Below are 17,254 nucleotides of genomic sequence, written 5' to 3' on the forward strand. Positions count from 1 at the left end.
GGTCTCATGTAGATCTTCCACAGGCAATCTTCACAGTTTGTGTAAAAGCAGAGAAACATTCTCGCTAGAGTAATAAAATATCATTATTATGATCATTATTCATATTTTTCTCTCCCATTGTTTGATATAAATGGTGGAGGTGTGTGGGGCAGCGAGGCTTACAGTATTCCATCTACCGGCATCTTCAACTCCCTGTACAACACAACGTTATATTAATAGTTCTGTTCTTTTCTTTTAAAAAGTCAGTTCGGCTGGGATGGAGACTCTTTCGGAAACAGCGAGGCAATCAATCGACTGTCTTTGTCCTCATACAGTATGTGTTCTCTGACTGTCTTTCTGAGAAACTCCACAGCCCTTCCTCTCTTAGTAGTCCATCGCATTCACCCCTCCTGTCCATTTATACTAACTCCTTTATTGAAACGGCCACAACTGCCTGGTTTGTGACATCTTGCAATAGTCCTGGGACCTAGGCCCCCCGGTCTGCCTGACTATCCCCCAGCTTGCCCTAAAACACACACACACACTCACACACACACAATTTCAACTGAATCCCTTTGAGGAAGCGTGCTTTCCACCAGCACTTGTGGGGCAAAATAAACATGTAGAAAATAGCCCATCAGTGGAAACATCACCATCACTATCATCATCATAGGTGTGTTTGGTCTTACCATCCAGGCTAACAGTTCGGTCTGTTCTGTTGTTTGTGATCTGAAGGCACTTTGTTTCATGGCAGGAAGTGGCTTCTGTTCCTCAGCTGCAGGGTTCGACCGACTGGGGGAGACCAGAGACACCTCTCTTCTCATCTGTCTTCCACCCTTCCTTTTTGCTCTCTATCCTCTACTCCTACCCTCCACCTCTTTCCCCTCTGCCCTCCACCTAGCCTTCAACTGTCTGTTTGTCAGTCTGTCTGTCCATCTCCACCCATCTCTTTCTGACTGCTACAGACCTCCACCTCCCTATACACGCCATCTGTCCTAACCCCAAAGCCCTTCCTCCACCTCTCTCCTACCCCACTTCACCCTCTAACCCTCCTCTCTTCAACTCTCTCTCCTACCCCACCCCTCTCCACCTCTATGCCACACATCTCTCCACCTCTATGCCCCACATCTCTCCACCTCTATGCCCCACATCTCTCCACCTCTATGCCCCACCCCTCTCCACCTCTATGCCCCACCCCTCTCCACCTCTATGCCCCACCCCTCTCCACCTCTATACCCCACACCTTTCCACCTCTATGACACACCCCTCTCCACCTCTATACCCCACACCTCTCCACCTCTATGCCACACCCCTCTCCACCTCTATACCCCACACCTCTTCAACTCTCTCTCCTACTCTCTCTCCATCTAACCTACAGACCCCGAGTCTGGAGCCTGCCTGGGGTTTGCCTGGAGTCTGCCTGGGGCCTGCATACTTGGCCTCATATACCCTCTGTTGGCCACATGGACTGGTGAGGACAGTGTTGTGAAATACTTAGGCAGCTACTGGGCAAGAGGGGAGAGAGAGCTGGGATAGATAACTAAATGTCCAAGTTTCTGTTTTCTACTGCACAGCATCAAGTCGAGAGAGAGAGAGACATGTCAAGGTGTGAAGGTCAGGGTGGCTGGGCAGAGTGAAAATTGTCCTTGATGTGTATCAGGAGCAACTCCAAAAATATAAGACAGACAGAGAAAAGCTTCAATTCCATGTGTTTTTTTAAGCCGGGGAAAAGTCATTTTGTTCTTCAAAAAGTCCCCAATGTCTCAATTCCCACTTACCTTTCAATTTAAGTTTCCTGACTGGCAAAATTGTTCTTGTGCTTTACAAATAGTTTTCCCGCTGCGCTTGTGAACACTCTCACTAAAGTCCAGGCGTCTCAACACCTGGCTTTGCTTCGCTCTCGTAAAAGTGCTCACAATCCTGCGCTTGGGGAGCAATTTTCTGGAAAAGTTGTCTCTTTAAAAAAAATTGCGGATCTTATTTTATTACGTTTTATGTGGTATTTTTTTCCTTTTTTTCGTCTGTTTTAAAGATTTTCGTCCCTCTTGGTGGTCTGTGTTTGGATTCCCTCGCCGCCGCCTTCTGAATGCATGAATCTTTGGTGATTGGATGCTGAGGGTACAATAACACAGACACCAGGGCCGAGGTCGGGCCCGAGACCGGTTCGGCCCGTTTGCCTCCGCCAGATGGCGCAGGGCAGGGTCACCTATGACCCCACCGGAAGGTCATCGCCAAGGTGACACTCAGCAGCCATATATGGGCAGATGTAGATGGGGCAGCGGATCTGAGATCTAAAGGGGGCGGAGACAGAGTTAAACATTTGTTCAATAACATTTGGCATCATCATGACCCTGAAATCTGTTTCTTCACAAAAATATCTCCAGTAATAATATCCAGTAATTCTTAGTTAAAATGAGACATTAGAATAACTTTCATTAAAACACATGCTGTTTCCATGGTGGCAGTCAGGATCATGTAATATTCATGGTGAGAGATGGTAAATCCATAATGCATGGAGAGAGTCTGTCCTCGACCTGGGAGACTAACTCCTTAACTACTAATGAAGTGATTAAACTGATCTGAATGATAATGGAGCCAGATGCACTGCAGACAAACATTGTCTGAAACTACTGCCAGTAGATTGCTTGGACTTGACATAGTTTAGTTTACTAGTTTACTTTATTAAGATATTACTCCTGGATATTGTAACTGGAAATATTTTGTTTTACATATTTTGTTTTACAAAGTAGATGTTGAAATAGTGACCAGTTATGCTCAAAATCTTATTCATAGCGACAGCTCAGTCTGATTGTGTAATTCATTTCTCACTTTTGATTTTCCAGTTAAGTAACACAGGTATTGTGAGAACAAGTAAGTAGGAATGTATTCATTTGACAAAAAAGCAATATCACAAGTTGTTCGTTACAATTGTTCACAAGTGATTCCCTTTATTCAATTCCCAGAAAAATCTATCAACACTCCTTCAATCTGTTCACTTAAAATCAAATTCAAACTAAGAAGTTTATTTCCCTGGAGTGTGTGGTGTGTTTGTGTGTGAGAGAGTGTGTGTCCATTTAGAAGCTGACTTTAATCAGACTTCCTCTCCCTCCTGCAGTGAGCAACACAGTCCTCCTTCTCCTCCTCCTATCTTGTCAATATGGCCGCCTCGTCAATTGCAAGCCATTACCTGTCATGCTTTTCTATTTTTGCTCTCTCTCTCTGGTTGTTCCTCCTTGTCTGCAATTACAGTGATCCCCTCCCCGCGGACTGTCGCTCGTTCCGACGCTCCGTTTGGTCGGGACGGCTATCATTCATGTGATTACTGCCCTGTTGCTATGGAAACCCCACCCCTCTCTTTCTAGAGAGACACTATAGCTGCCGGTTAGAATTGGCCCTCCTGAGACAGCGAGAGCGAACAAGAGAGAGAAAGCACCTCTGCAAGACCCCCTCCTGAAGGACCTGCACCCACACCACAGCATCACCAGCCTCACCCCAAACAGCTAAGACGACCCCAAGAAAACCCTGACCACACCCTATATAGGCCCCCCCCATAAAAAACCTACAGCATTCCCTCCCCCATATGCCCCCCTAGACACAACTACGACAACATAACCAACAAAAAAAACGGGCCACAACTCCTGCAGCTCTGTCGGATGCTGGGTATGTAAAGAGTCAATGGTAGGCTTTGAGAGGACTCCTATGGTAGGTACACCTATAGCTCATCTCTTGACAGTAGTACTGTAGACTACTGACCTAAACCCAGATTCCCATAGAGTGTTCACAGTCAGTCCACCGACATCCCTATCAGATTACAGCAAATTCACGCTCTACTTGAACGGTGCTATGCTCAATCATGAGGCATCAAAGCCAAAGGAACTAAATAATATTAACAAATGGTATAGATGGAAGGAAAATAGTGTGGAAATCTACCAAAAAAAAACAATTAGGATACAACAAATTCAATCCCTTCTCAACAATTTCCCGGACAAAAGGGTTTCACTGTAATAGTGAAGGTGTAAACTTGGCAGTAGAAAACCTAAACAGTATATTTGACCTCTCAGCTTCCCTATCAAATAAAAAAAGTTCAAGCTGACAACTTAAGAAAGTGAACAACAATGACAAATGTTTTGATAAAGAATGCAAAAACCTAAGAAAGAAACTGAGAAACCTGTCCAACCAAAAACATAGAGACCAAGAAAACCTTGTGTCTTCACTATGGTGAATCACTAAAATACACTACGGAAAAAGAAGGAACAGCACATCAGAAATCAGCTCAATGTAATTGAAGAATCCATAGAATCTAACCAGTTCTTGGAAAATTGGAAACAAACAACAACACGAAGAGTTATCTGTCCAAAATGGAGATGTATGGATAAATCACTTCTCCAATCTTTTTGGCTCTATAACAAAGAACAAACAGCAAAAACATATACAAGATCAAATACAAATCTTAAAATAAACTATTGAAGATGACCAGAACCCACTGGATTCTTCAATTACATTACAGGACAAAATACAAACCCTCCAACCCAAAAAGGCTTGTGGGGTTGATGGTATCCTCAATGAAATTATAAAATATACAGACCACAAATTCCAACTTCTTACGCTATAGGGGGCAGCATTTTCAGTTTGGAATAAATAGCGTGCCCAATTTTAACTTCCTGCTACTCTTGCCAAGAAAATAAGATATGCATATTATTAGTAGATTTGGATAGAAATCACTCTGAAGATTCTAAAACTGTTTGAAACATGTATAACAGAACTTATGTAGCAGGCAAAACCCAGAGGACTAACCGTTCAGATTTTTTTTTTTTAGGTCTGTCTGTTCACTTAGTTCTCATTGGCAAATTATATTTCTTAGGAACCTGTTTTCAGTTCCTACCACTTCCAATGGATGTCACCAGTCTTTGGAATTTGGTTGAGGTTATTCATTTGTGCAATGAAGAAGTATGCCATCTAGGAACTGCGTAACACTGTTGAGAGTTGGCCAAGACATGAAAAGTAGCGTTAGTTTCCTCTCGTCCTCTATTGAAAACAGATAGACCCGTATTCAATTTGATCGATTATTACCGTTTAAAAATACCTAAAGTTGTATTTCAAAAGTAGTTTGAAATATTTTTATAGGCAACTTTTAAAATATTTTGTAGTGACGTTGCGCATTTTGGAAGCTGTTTTTCTCTGGATCAAACGTGTCAAATAAATTGACATTTTGGATATATATGGACGGAATTAATCGAACAACAGGACCAATTGTGATGTTTATGGGACATATTGGAGTGCCAACAAAAGAAGCTCGTCAAAGGTAAGGCATGTTTTATATTTTATTTCTACGTTTTGTGTAGCGCCTGCAGAGTTGAAATATGCTACCCTCTTTGTTTACTATTGTGATATCATCAGATAATAGCTTCTTATGCTTTCGCCGAAAAGCCTTTTTAAAATCTGACATGTTGGCTGGATTCACAACGAGTGTAGCTTTAATTGAGTATCTTACATGTGTGATTTAATGAATTTATTTGAATGGCCAAGTGGCCAAGTGGGATGCGAGCGTCCCCTATCCTAGAGAGGTTAAACTCTTTAACATCATCCTCAGCTTTAGCATATTCTCCAATATTTGGAACCAAGGACTGATCATCCCAATCCACAAAAGTGACCCCAATAACTACCGGGGGATATGCGTCAACAGCAACCCTGGGAAAATCCTCTGCATTATCATTAACAGTAGAATCGTACATTTCCTCAGCTAAAACAATGTACTGAGCAAATGTCAAATTGGCTTTTACCAAATTATCGTATGACAGACCACATACTCACAAACAAACTAAAATAAAGGCAAAGTCTTTGTTGATTTCAAAAAACGTTTGACTCAATTTGGCATGAGGGTCTGCTATAGAAATTGATGGAAAGTTGCAAAATCCATGTACACAAACAACAAGTGTGTAGTTAAAATTGTCAAAAAACACACACATTTCTTTCCACAGAGCTGGGGGGTGAGACAAGGATGCATCTTAAGCCCAAACCTCTTCAACACACTGTATATATCAATGAATTGGCGAGGGCACAAGAACAGTTTGCAGCACCCGTTCTCACCATACTAGAATCTGAAGTCAAATGTTTACTGTTTGCTGATGATCTGGTGCTTCTGCCACCAACCAAGTAGGGCCTACAGCAGCATCTAGATATACAAATTCCATCTAGCCACCGTTGCCCTAGAGCATACAAAAAACTATACATACCTCGGCCTAAACATCAGTGCCACAGGTAACTTCCACAAAGCTGTGAACGATGTGAGAGACAAGGGAAGAAGGGTCTACTATGCCATCAAAAGGAAAATGAAATTCAACGTTAAATTAGGATCTGGCTAAAAATAATTGAATCAGTTATAGATCCCATTGCCCTTTATGGTTGTGAGGTCTGGGGTCCACTCACCAACCAAGAGTTCACAAAATGGGACAAACACCAAATTGAGACTCCGTATGTAGAATTCCGCAAAAATGTTCTCTGTGTACAACGTAAAAGACCAAATAATGTATGCAGAGCAGAATTCGGCCGATACCCTCTAATGATCAAAATCATGAAAAGAGCCGTTAAATTCTACAACCACCTAGAAAGAGATTCCAAGACCTTCCATAACAAAGCCATCACCTACAGAGAGGTGAACCTGGAGAAGAGAAAGCTGGTCCTGGGGCTCTGTTCACAAACACAAACAGACCCCACAGAGCCCCAGGACAGCAACACAATTAAACTCAACCAAAGTCATGATAAAACAAAAAGATAATTACTTGACACATTGGAAAGAATTTACAAAAAAACAGAGCAAACTAGAATTATATTTGGCCCAGAACAGAGAGTACATTGTGGCAGAATACTTGATCACTGTGACTGACCCAAAATTAAGGACATTTTTGACTATGTACAGACTCAGTGAAATACCACAGTGTGCAATCACAGGAGAAGATTTGTGATCTGTTGCCACAAGAAAATGGCAACCAGTGAAGAACAAACACTATTGTAAATACAATCTATATTTATGATTATTTACTTCCCCTTTTGTACTATTTGCACATCATTACAACATTACAACATATAGACATAATAATCTTTTGGAACTTTTGTGAGTGTAATGTTTACTGTTGGTTTTTGATTGTTTTCTTCACTTTTGTTTATTATCTATTTCGCTTGCTTTAGCAATGTAAGCATATGTTCCTATGCCAATAAAGCCTCTTAAAATGAATTGAGAGACAGAAAAGATCTACAACCAGCTTACTATGTCTTCCCCAAAATCTTAACTGACTTGAGAACTGACCTTAGATAAGCATCTGAAATACACAGTTTTGCTAATGTTATCGCAGGTGCAGCAAAAAGCAGCTCTAGGCACACTTATAAGATGATCTTACCCTCTCCCAAAGCCTTATCTTATCCATCAGGGTGTTAAACATACAACCATCTTCAGATGAGCAACTAGGGATAAACTCCTCTCATGTTTCTGTACTCACTAACGGCCGGTAGATCTCTACACTCCCCCTCCTCCAGGGTGACATCATCAATTGCGATATCCCCCTCAATACCAGGACCTCGGATACCCTCCAGCACCACCTGAGGTGGGAGAAAAAGATAGAGATGGAGAGAGATAGCTGTTATAGACATAGACTTTAAGTTGGGATTCTTCCCGAATGACTCCCGAATCATCCAATCACACAAGATTTTACTCACCTGGAAAGAGGCAGTTGGGTGGATGCTAACTTTGGCCTGTTTCCAGTGGTCGCCTTGGTTACCGCTCAGTGACCAGGTGGGCCCCTCTGTCGCTGCCTGACCCTTCTGTCTCAGGAGCGCGTTCAGGGTCCCTACAGATAAGAGAGACCACACGGTCACACACGGTCAAACTCAGCCAGAGACTGTGACACACAGTCAGAGCCGCCTCAAGTGTTGCCAATAATCATCTCCATAATGTGATATTGCAGCAAGCTTTTCAGGGTCCCTGCAGAGGAAAGATACCACACGGTTAGATATGGCCAGACACGGTCAGAGAGGTTCAGCAAGTCAAATGCTTAAGGGCTTTGAGTGATTCCATATCACAGTATGAATCAGGATATGTATTTTTCAACAAATGCTTAGGCCAGGAGTTCCCAAAACTATTTTGGCCTGCGACCCCATTTTGATATCACTTTTTTTTGTGACCCCACCATGTAAAGAAAATTATGCAATCAACAGCCAATGTTAACTTTTTAATTTGGGCTATGACAGTCTATTAGAAATCAGTCTGACAGTACTTTGGACAGCATTTAAATCTGAAGATGGTTTGAAGTGACTGAAATGCATCAGAAAGGTATTGGGTTCAGAAGATCACCAGGCAATAAAGTTGTATGATCTTCTGTGTAGAAAATAATTTAATTTCCATCCCATGTGATTTAGTGCTTGGTCTTGTCCACTCGGTTCTAATGGCTTGTGGGCATAATAGAGGGAAACAGTACTTACGTACAGTTGAAGTCGGGAGTTGACATACAGTTAGGTTAGAGTCATAAAAACTTGCTTTTCAACCACTACACAAATGTCTTGTTAACAAACTATAGTTTTGGCAAATAGGTTAGGACATCTACTTTGTGCATGACAGAAGTAATTTTTCCAACAATTGTTAACAAATTATTTCACAAATAACTCACTGTATCACAATTCCAGTGGGTCAGAAGTTTATATACACTAAGTTGACTGTGCCTTTAAACATCGTGGAAAATTCCAGAAAATGATGTCATGGCTTTAGAAGCTTCTGATAGGCTAATTGACATCATTTGAGTCAATTGGATGTGTACCTGTGGATGTATTTCAAGGCCTACCTTCAAACTCAGTGCCTCTTTGCTTGACATCATGGGAAAATCCAAAGAAATCAGCCAAGATCTCAGAAAAATACACTGTAGACCTCCACAAGTCTGGTTCATCCTTGGGAGTAATTTCCAAACACTTGAAAGTACCACGTTCATCTGAACAAACAATATAACGCAAGTTTAAACACCATGGGACCACTCAGCCATCATACCACTCAGGAAGGATACGTGTTCTGTTTCCTAGAGATGAACATACTTTGGTGCGAAAAGTACAAATAAATCCCAGAACAACAGCAAAAGACCTTGTGAAGATGCTGGATGAAACAGATACAAAAGTATCTATATCCACAGTAAAACAAGTCTTATATCGATATAACCTGAAAGGCCGCTCACCAAGGAAGAAGCCACTGCTCCAAAACAGCCATAAAAAAGCCAGCCTACGGTTTGCAACTGCACATGGGGACAAAGTTTGTGCTTTTTGGAGCAATGTCCTCTGGTCTGATGAAACAAAAATATAACTGTTTGGCCATAATGACCATTGTTATGTTTGGAGGAAAAAGGGGAGGCTTGCAAGCTGAAAAACACCATCTCAACCATGAAGCACGGGGTATGCAGCATCATGTTGTGGGGTTGCTTTGCTGCAGGAGGGACTGGTACACCTCACAAAATAGATGGCATCATAATGAGGAAAATAATGTGGATATATTGAAGCAACATCTCAAGACATCAGTCAGGAAGTTAAAGCTTGGTCACAATGTGTCTTTCAAATTGACAATGACAAATGGCTTCAGGACAACAAAGTCAAGGTATTGGAGTGGCCATCACAAATCCCTGACTCCAATCCTATAGAAAATGTGTGGGCAGAACTGAAAAAGCGTGTGCGAGCAAGGAGGCATACAAACCTGACTCAATTTCACCAGCTCTGTCAGGAGGAATAGGCCAAAATTCACCCAACTTATTGTGGGAAGCTTGTGGAAGGCTACCCAAAACATTTGACCCAATTTAAACAATTTAAAGGCACTGCTACCAAATACTAATCGAGTGTCTGTAAACTTCTGACCCACTGTCTTTCATGTGATGAAAGAAATACAAGCAGAAACAAATCAGTCTCTCTACTATTATTCTGACATTTCACATTCTTAAAATAAAGTGGTGATCCTAACTGACCTAAGACATTGAATATTTACTTGGATTAAATGTCAGGAATTGTGAAAAACTTTTGGCTAAGGTGTATGTAAACTTCTGACTTCAACTGTCCGTCTAACACTTTTTCCCCCTTACCTATTATTTAGACTTAAACGGGCATTTAAATGGGTAACACTTTATTTGGATAGTCCATCTGTAGATGTTCTATAGACTATCTACAGGCTATTAGTAACATTTCAACTAACTATATACTAACCCTAACCCCAACCTTAATCCTTATCCTAAACCTAGCCCTAACCCTAACCCCAACCTTAATCATTATCTTAAACCTAGCCCTAACCCTTATTCTAAACCTAGCCCTAATCCTTATACTAAACCTAACCCTAACCCCAACCTTAATCCTTATCTTAAACCTAGCCCTAACCCTTATTCTAAACCTAGCCCTAATCCTTATACTAAACCTAGCCCTAACCCCAACCTTAATCCTTATCCTAAACCTAGACCTAACCCTTATTCTATACCTAGCCCTAACCCTTATACTAAACCTAGACCTAACCCTTATTCTATACCTAGCCCTAACCCTTATACTAAACCTAGCCCTAACCCTTATACTAAACCTAGCCCTAACCCCAACCTTAATCCTTATCCTAAACCTAGCCCTAACCCTTATACTAAACCTAGCCCTAACCCTTATTCTATACCTAGACCTAACCCTTATTCTATACCTAGCCCTAACCCTAACCTTAGCAAGCAGTTGCTTATCAACAGAGTTTGTTAATAGTATGACCATCTGTAGAGCATCTACAGATGGACTATCTGGACGATCCAAATAAAGTGTGGCCTTTAAATGCTGCATAAACTCCCAACGTCAATATTGAGCACTTAACGGAACACATTACTTGATCTTAATGTCAGTTTAACAGTGGAGGTTCTATCTTGTGTCTTGAGGGGGATTTTATCGGAGAATTAAAAAAATTCACTTAAAATTCATCTCTGCCTTCTGCATTTTAAATTCCAAATCCACCTCAGCATTCTGAGCAGAAGCTTGGCGGTGAGTGGTGGCAAAGGTTAACTGGTGGTCGTATGAATTGATACATGTATTAATTCCAAAGTTCTGCCAAGTGACAATGAATTATTCTCAAAACGTAATAATAAAGTTGAATTATAACTAAAGGCCGATAAGTGAAGAGAGTTCTTGTTTAACAAACCAACAACTTTAGGTCAATACTTTTCAATGACTCATATGCATTGAGAAGGGTTTGGAATTCAAATGAGCAGCACCAGCTGAAAGTTGACGTGTTCCTAAATTACAAGTCAACTGAACATTCCAGCTCCTCTGCAGACATTTCCCTCCTATATAGTGTAAAAAGCCTGCCATTCACAGGTCCAATGCGTAGGATCAGTTAGACTACTATTCTGGACCAGCAACTTTCATGGTCCGTAATACTGTGAGATAATGACACTGAATGCAACAGAAACTTGTGTGTTGAAGTGATTTACATTGGAGGAGGGCGAGAAGGATCTTTCTGAGGCTGGATGGGGAGGAGGGAGGGAGAGGAGAGTGTGCTGAAATATTTTACATGACAGAGTGGAGGGATCTGGCTGAGCTAGCCATACATAGTCCGGGCTGACAATTTATTTGAACTTATTGGACTGTACTGTACAGTAGATAGTGTAGTGATGTCTACTGTAATGTATATAGTGGACAGATGTCTACCGTACTGTAGATAGTGGACAGATGTCTACTGTACTGTACTGTATATAGTGTAGAGATGTCTACTGTACTGTAGACAGTGGAGTGATGTCTACTGTGCTGTATATAGTGTAGACATGTATACTGTACTGTAGATAGTGTACAGATGTCTACTGCACTGTAGACAGTGTGGAGACGTCTGCTGAACTGCAGACGGTGTGGAGACCGTGCTGATTAGATAGGTAACTAATGGGAAGGTGACACAGGAGAGGGGGCTCTTTATTAGCTCGCCAGGTGGTGCTAAGATAGGTAACTAATGGGAAGGTGAGGCAGGAGAGGGGGCTCTTTATTAGCTCGCCAGGTGGTGCTAAGATAGGTAACTAATGGGAAGGTGAGGCAGGAGAGAGGGCTCTTTAACTTGAACTTTCTTATCATTGGTTCCGTCCAGCCCCAATTCCCCAAAATAATGTGCAAAGGAATACATTCCCTGTTAAAGGAAAAATTATCTGCCTCTGTCATCCACACCTGCACCTGCAATCCCATACCTCTTCACACCACGGGGAGTTGAGTGTAGCAGGGTGCTCCGTTCCCTCCTCCAAGAGGAGTACGTAACAGATGTCAGGTGTCGACTGTACTGTAGTGTAGAGATGATACTTTACTTTAGGTAGTGTAGAGATGTCTACTGTACTGTCGACTATAGCGTAGTGATGTTTACTGTAGACGGTGTGGAGACGTCTGCTGAACTGCAGACGGTGTGGAGACGTGTAGAGATGTCTACTGTAATGTGCATAGTGTAGTGATGTCTACTGTAGATAGTGTAGTGATGTCCACTGTAGATAGTGTAGTGATGTCCACTGTAGATAGTGTAGTGATGTCCACTGTAGATAGTGTAGTGATGTCCACTGTAGATAGTGTAGTGATGTGTACTGTACTGTAGAGAGTGTAGAGATGTCTACTGTAGACAGTGTAGAGATGTCTACTGTAGACAGTGTAGAGATGTCTACTGTAGATAGTGTAATGATGTCTACTGTAGATAGTATAGTGCGGTCTACTGTACTGTAGATAGTGTAGTGATGTCTACTGTACTGTAGATAGTGTAGAGATGTCTACTGTAGATAGTGTAGTGATGTCTACTGTACTGTAGATAGTGTAGAGATGTCTACTGTAGATAGTGTAGTGATGTCCACTGTACTGTAGATAGTGTAGAGATGTCTACTGTAGATAGTGTAGTGATGTCCACTGTACTGTAGATAGTGTAGTGATGATTACTGTAGACAGTGTGGAGATGTCTACTGTACTGTAGATAGTGTAGTGATGTCTACTGTACTGTAGATAGTGTAGTGATGTCTACTGTAGATAGTGTAGTGATGTCTACTGTACTGTAGATAGTGTAGTGATGTCTACTGTAGATAGTGTAGTGATGTCTACTGTACTGTAGATAGTGTAGAGATGTCTACTGTACTGTACTGTAGATAGTGTAGAGATGTCTACTGTAGATAGTGTAGTGATGTCTACTGTACTGTAGATAGTGTAGAGATGTCTACTGTACTGTAGATAGTGTAGAGATGTCTACTGTCCTGTAGATAGTGTAGTGATGTCTACTGTAGATAGTGTAGTGATGTCTACTGTAGACAGTGTGGAGATTTCTACTGTAGACAGTGTGGAGATTTCTACTGTAGATAGTGTAGTGATGTCTACTGTACTGTAGATAGTGTAGAGATTTCTACTGTAGATAGTGTAGTGATGTCTACTGTACTGTAGATAGTGTAGAGATGTCTACTGTAGATAGTGTAGTGATGTCCACTGTACTGTAGATAGTGTAGAGATTTCTACTGTAGATAGTGTAGTGATGTCTACTGTAGATAGTGTAGTGATGTGTACTGTACTGTAGACGGTGTGGAGACGTGTAGATGTCTAATGTAGATAGTGTAGAGATGTCTACTGTAGATAGTGTAGTGATGTCTACTCTACTGTAGATAGTGTAGAGATGTCTACTGTAGACAGTGTAGTGATGTCTACTGTAGATAGCGTAGTGGTGTCTACTGTAGGCAGTGGAGTGATGTCTACTGTAGATAGTGTAGTGATGTGAACTGTAGACAGTGTAGTGATGTCTAGTGTACTGTAGACAGTGTAGAGATGTCTACTGTAGATAGTGTAGTGATGTCCACTGTACTGTAGATAGTGTAGAGATGTCTACTGTAGATAGTGTAGTGATGTCCACTGTACTATAGATAGTGTAGAGATGTCTACTGTAGATAGTGTAGTGATGTCCACTGTACTGTAGATAGTGTAGAGATGTCTACTGTAGATAGTGTAGTGATGTCCACTGTACTATAGATAGTGTAGAGATTTCTACTGTAGATAGTGTAGTGATGTCTACTGTAGATAGTGTAGTGATGTCTACTGTACTGTAGACGGTGTGGAGACGTGAAGATGTCTAATGTATCCGGCTACCCGGATAAAGCACTAAATAAACTTCAGTTAGTGCTAAATACGGCTGCTAGAATCCTGACTAGAACCAAAAAATTTGATCATATTACTCCAGTGCTAGCCTCTCTACACTGGCTTCCTGTCAAAGCAAGGGCTGATTTCAAGGTTTTACTGCTAACCTACAAAGCATTACATGGGCTTGCTCCTACCTATCTCTCTGATTTGGTCCTGCCGTACATACCTACACGTACGCTACGGTCACAAGACGCAGGCCTCCTAATTGTCCCTAGAATTTTTAAGCAAACAGCTGGAGGCAGGGCTTTCTCCTATAGAGCTCCATTTTTATGGAACGGTCTGCCTTCCCATGTCAGAGACGCAAACTCGGTCTCAACCTTTAAGTCTCTACTGAAGACTCATCTCTTCAGTGGGTCATATGATTGAGTGTAGTCTGGCCCAGGAGTGGGAGGGTGAACGGAAAGGCTCTGGAGCAACGAACCGCCCTTGCTGTCTCTGCCTGGCCGGTTCCCCTCTTTCCACTGGGATTCTCTGCCTCTAACCCTATTACAGGGGCTGAGTCACTGGCTTTACTGGGGCTCTCTCATGCCGTCCCTGGAGGGGGTGCGTCACCTGAGTGGGTTGAGTCACTGATGTGGTCATCCTGTCTGGGTTGGCGCCCCCCCCCCCCCCCCCTTGGGTTGTGCCGTGGCGGAGGTCTTTGTGGGCTATACTCAGCCTTGTCTCAGGATGGTAAGTTGGTGGTTGAAGATATCCCTCTAGTGTTGTGGGGGCTGTGCTTTGGCAAAGTGGGTGGGGTTATATCCTTCCTGTTTGGCCCTGTCCGGGGGTGTCCTCGGATGGGGCCACAGTGTCTCCTGACCCCTCCTGTCTCAGCCTCCAGTATTTATGCTGCAGTAGTTTATGTGTCGGGGGGCTAGGGTCAGTTTGTTATATCTGGAGTACTTCTCCTGTCCTATTCGGTGTCCTGTGTGAATCTAAGTGTGCGTTCTCTAATTCTCTCCTTCTCTCTTTCTCTCTCTCGGAGGACCTGAGCCCTAGGACCATGCCCCAGGACTACCTGACATGATGACTCCTTGCTGTCCCCAGTCCACCTGGCTGTGCTGCTGCTCCAGTTTCAACTGTTCTGCCTTATTATTATTTGACCATGCTGGTCATTTATGAACATTTGAACATCTTGGCCATGTTCTGTTATAATCTCCACCCGGCACAGCCAGAAGAGGACTGGCCACCCCACATAGCCTGGTTCCTCTCTAGGTTTCTTCCTAGGTTTTGGCCTTTCTAGGGAGTTTTTCCTAGCCACCGTGCTTCTACACCTGCATTGCTTGCTGTTTGGGGTTTTAGGCTGGGTTTCTGTACAGCACTTTGAGATATCAGCTGATGTACGAAGGGCTATATAAATAAATTTGATTTGATTTGATTTGATTTGCTGTAGATAGTGTAGTGATGTCTCCTGTAGATAGTGTAGAGATGTCTACTGTAGACAGTGTAGTGATGTCTACTGTACTGTAGATAGTGTAGAGATGTCTACTGTAGATAGTGTAGTGATGTCTACTGTACTGTAGATAGTGTAGAGATGTCTACTGTAGACAGTGTAGTGATGTCTACTGTACTGTAGATAGTGTAGAGATGTCTACTGTAGACAGTGTAGTGATGTCTACTGTAGATAGCGTAGTGGTGTCTACTGTAGGCAGTGGAGTGATGTCTACTGTAGATAGTGTAGTGGTGTCTACTGTACTGTAGATAGTGTAGTGATGTCTACTCTAGACAGTGTAGAGATGTCTACTGTAGACAGTGTAGAGATGTCTACTGTAGACAGTGTAGAGATGTCTACTGTAGACAGTGTAGTGCGGTCTACTGTACTGTAGATAGTGTAGAGATGTCTACTGTAGATAGTGTAGTGATGTCTACTGTACTGTAGATAGTGTAGAGATGTCTACTGTAGATAGTGTAGTGATGTCTACTGTACTGTAGATAGTGTAGTGATGATTACTGTAGACAGTGTGGAGATGTCTACTGTACTGTAGATAGTGTAGTGATGTCTACTGTACTGTAGATAGTGTAGTGATGTCTACTGTAGATAGTGTAGTGATGTCCACTGTACTGTAGATAGTGTAGAGATGTCTACTGTAGATAGTGTAGTGATGTCCACTGTACTGTAGATAGTGAAGTGATGATTACTGTAGACAGTGTGGAGATGTCTACTGTACTGTAGATAGTGTAGTGATGTCTACTGTACTGTAGATAGTGTAGTGATGTCTACTGTAGATAGTGTAGTGATGTCTACTGTACTGTAGATAGTGTAGTGATGTCTACTGTAGATAGTGTAGTGATGTCTACTGTACTGTAGATAGTGTAGTGATGTCTACTGTAGATAGTGTAGTGATGTCTACTGTACTGTACTGTAGATAGTGTAGAGATGTCTACTGTAGATAGTGTAGTGATGTCTACTGTACTGTAGATAGTGTAGAGATGTCTACTGTACTGTAGATAGTGTAGAGATGTCTACTGTCCTGTAGATAGTGTAGTGATGTCTACTGTAGATAGTGTAGTGATGTCTAATGTACTGTACTGTAGATAGTGTAGAGATGTCTACTGTAGACAGTGTAGATGTCTACTGTAGATAGTGTAGTGATGTCTACTGTAGATAGTGTAGTGATGTCTACTGTAGACAGTGTGGAGATTTCTACTGTAGACAGTGTGGTGATTTCTACTGTAGATAGTGTAGTGATGTCTACTGTACTGTAGATAGTGTAGAGATTTCTACTGTAGATAGTGTAGTGATGTCTACTGTACTGTAGATAGTGTAGAGATGTCTACTGTAGATAGTGTAGTGATGTCCACTGTACTGTAGATAGTGTAGAGATTTCTACTGTAGATAGTGTAGTGATGTCTACTGTAGATAGTGTAGTGATGTGTACTGTACTGTAGACGGTGTGGAGACGTGTAGATGTCTAATGTAGATAGTGTAGAGATGTCTACTGTAGATAGTGTAGTGATGTCTACTCTACTGTAGATAGTGTAGTGATGTCTCCTGTAGATAGTGTAGAGATGTCTACTGTAGACAGTGTAGTGATGTCTACTGTACTGTAGATAGTGTAGAGATGTCTACTGTAGATAGTGTAGTGATGTCTACTGTACAGTAGATAGTGTAGAGATGTCTACTGTAGACAGT

The 17,254-nt window shown here is 41.9% G+C and overlaps 1 protein-coding gene across 1 annotated transcript in view; it reads right to left on the reverse strand.

Annotated features, from left to right (window-relative positions):
* Nucleotides 1–1,322: 1,322 nt before the first annotated feature.
* Nucleotides 1,323–17,254, reverse strand: part of LOC139407848 (MAM domain-containing glycosylphosphatidylinositol anchor protein 2-like) — a 338,644-nt gene continuing 322,712 nt past the window's right edge. Inside the window, exons 16-18 of the mRNA XM_071151719.1 lie at nt 7,690–7,820; nt 7,473–7,572; nt 1,323–2,270 (exon numbers count right to left, since the gene is read on the reverse strand). Of these exons, the coding sequence (XP_071007820.1) occupies nt 2,182–2,270; nt 7,473–7,572; nt 7,690–7,820 (320 nt within the window). The 3' untranslated portion in view covers nt 1,323–2,181. The remainder of the gene's footprint in view (nt 2,271–7,472; nt 7,573–7,689; nt 7,821–17,254) is intronic.

Source organism: Oncorhynchus clarkii, chromosome 4 (assembly GCF_045791955.1).
Source record: "Oncorhynchus clarkii lewisi isolate Uvic-CL-2024 chromosome 4, UVic_Ocla_1.0, whole genome shotgun sequence".
Classification (NCBI taxonomy): Eukaryota; Metazoa; Chordata; class Actinopteri; order Salmoniformes; family Salmonidae; genus Oncorhynchus; species Oncorhynchus clarkii.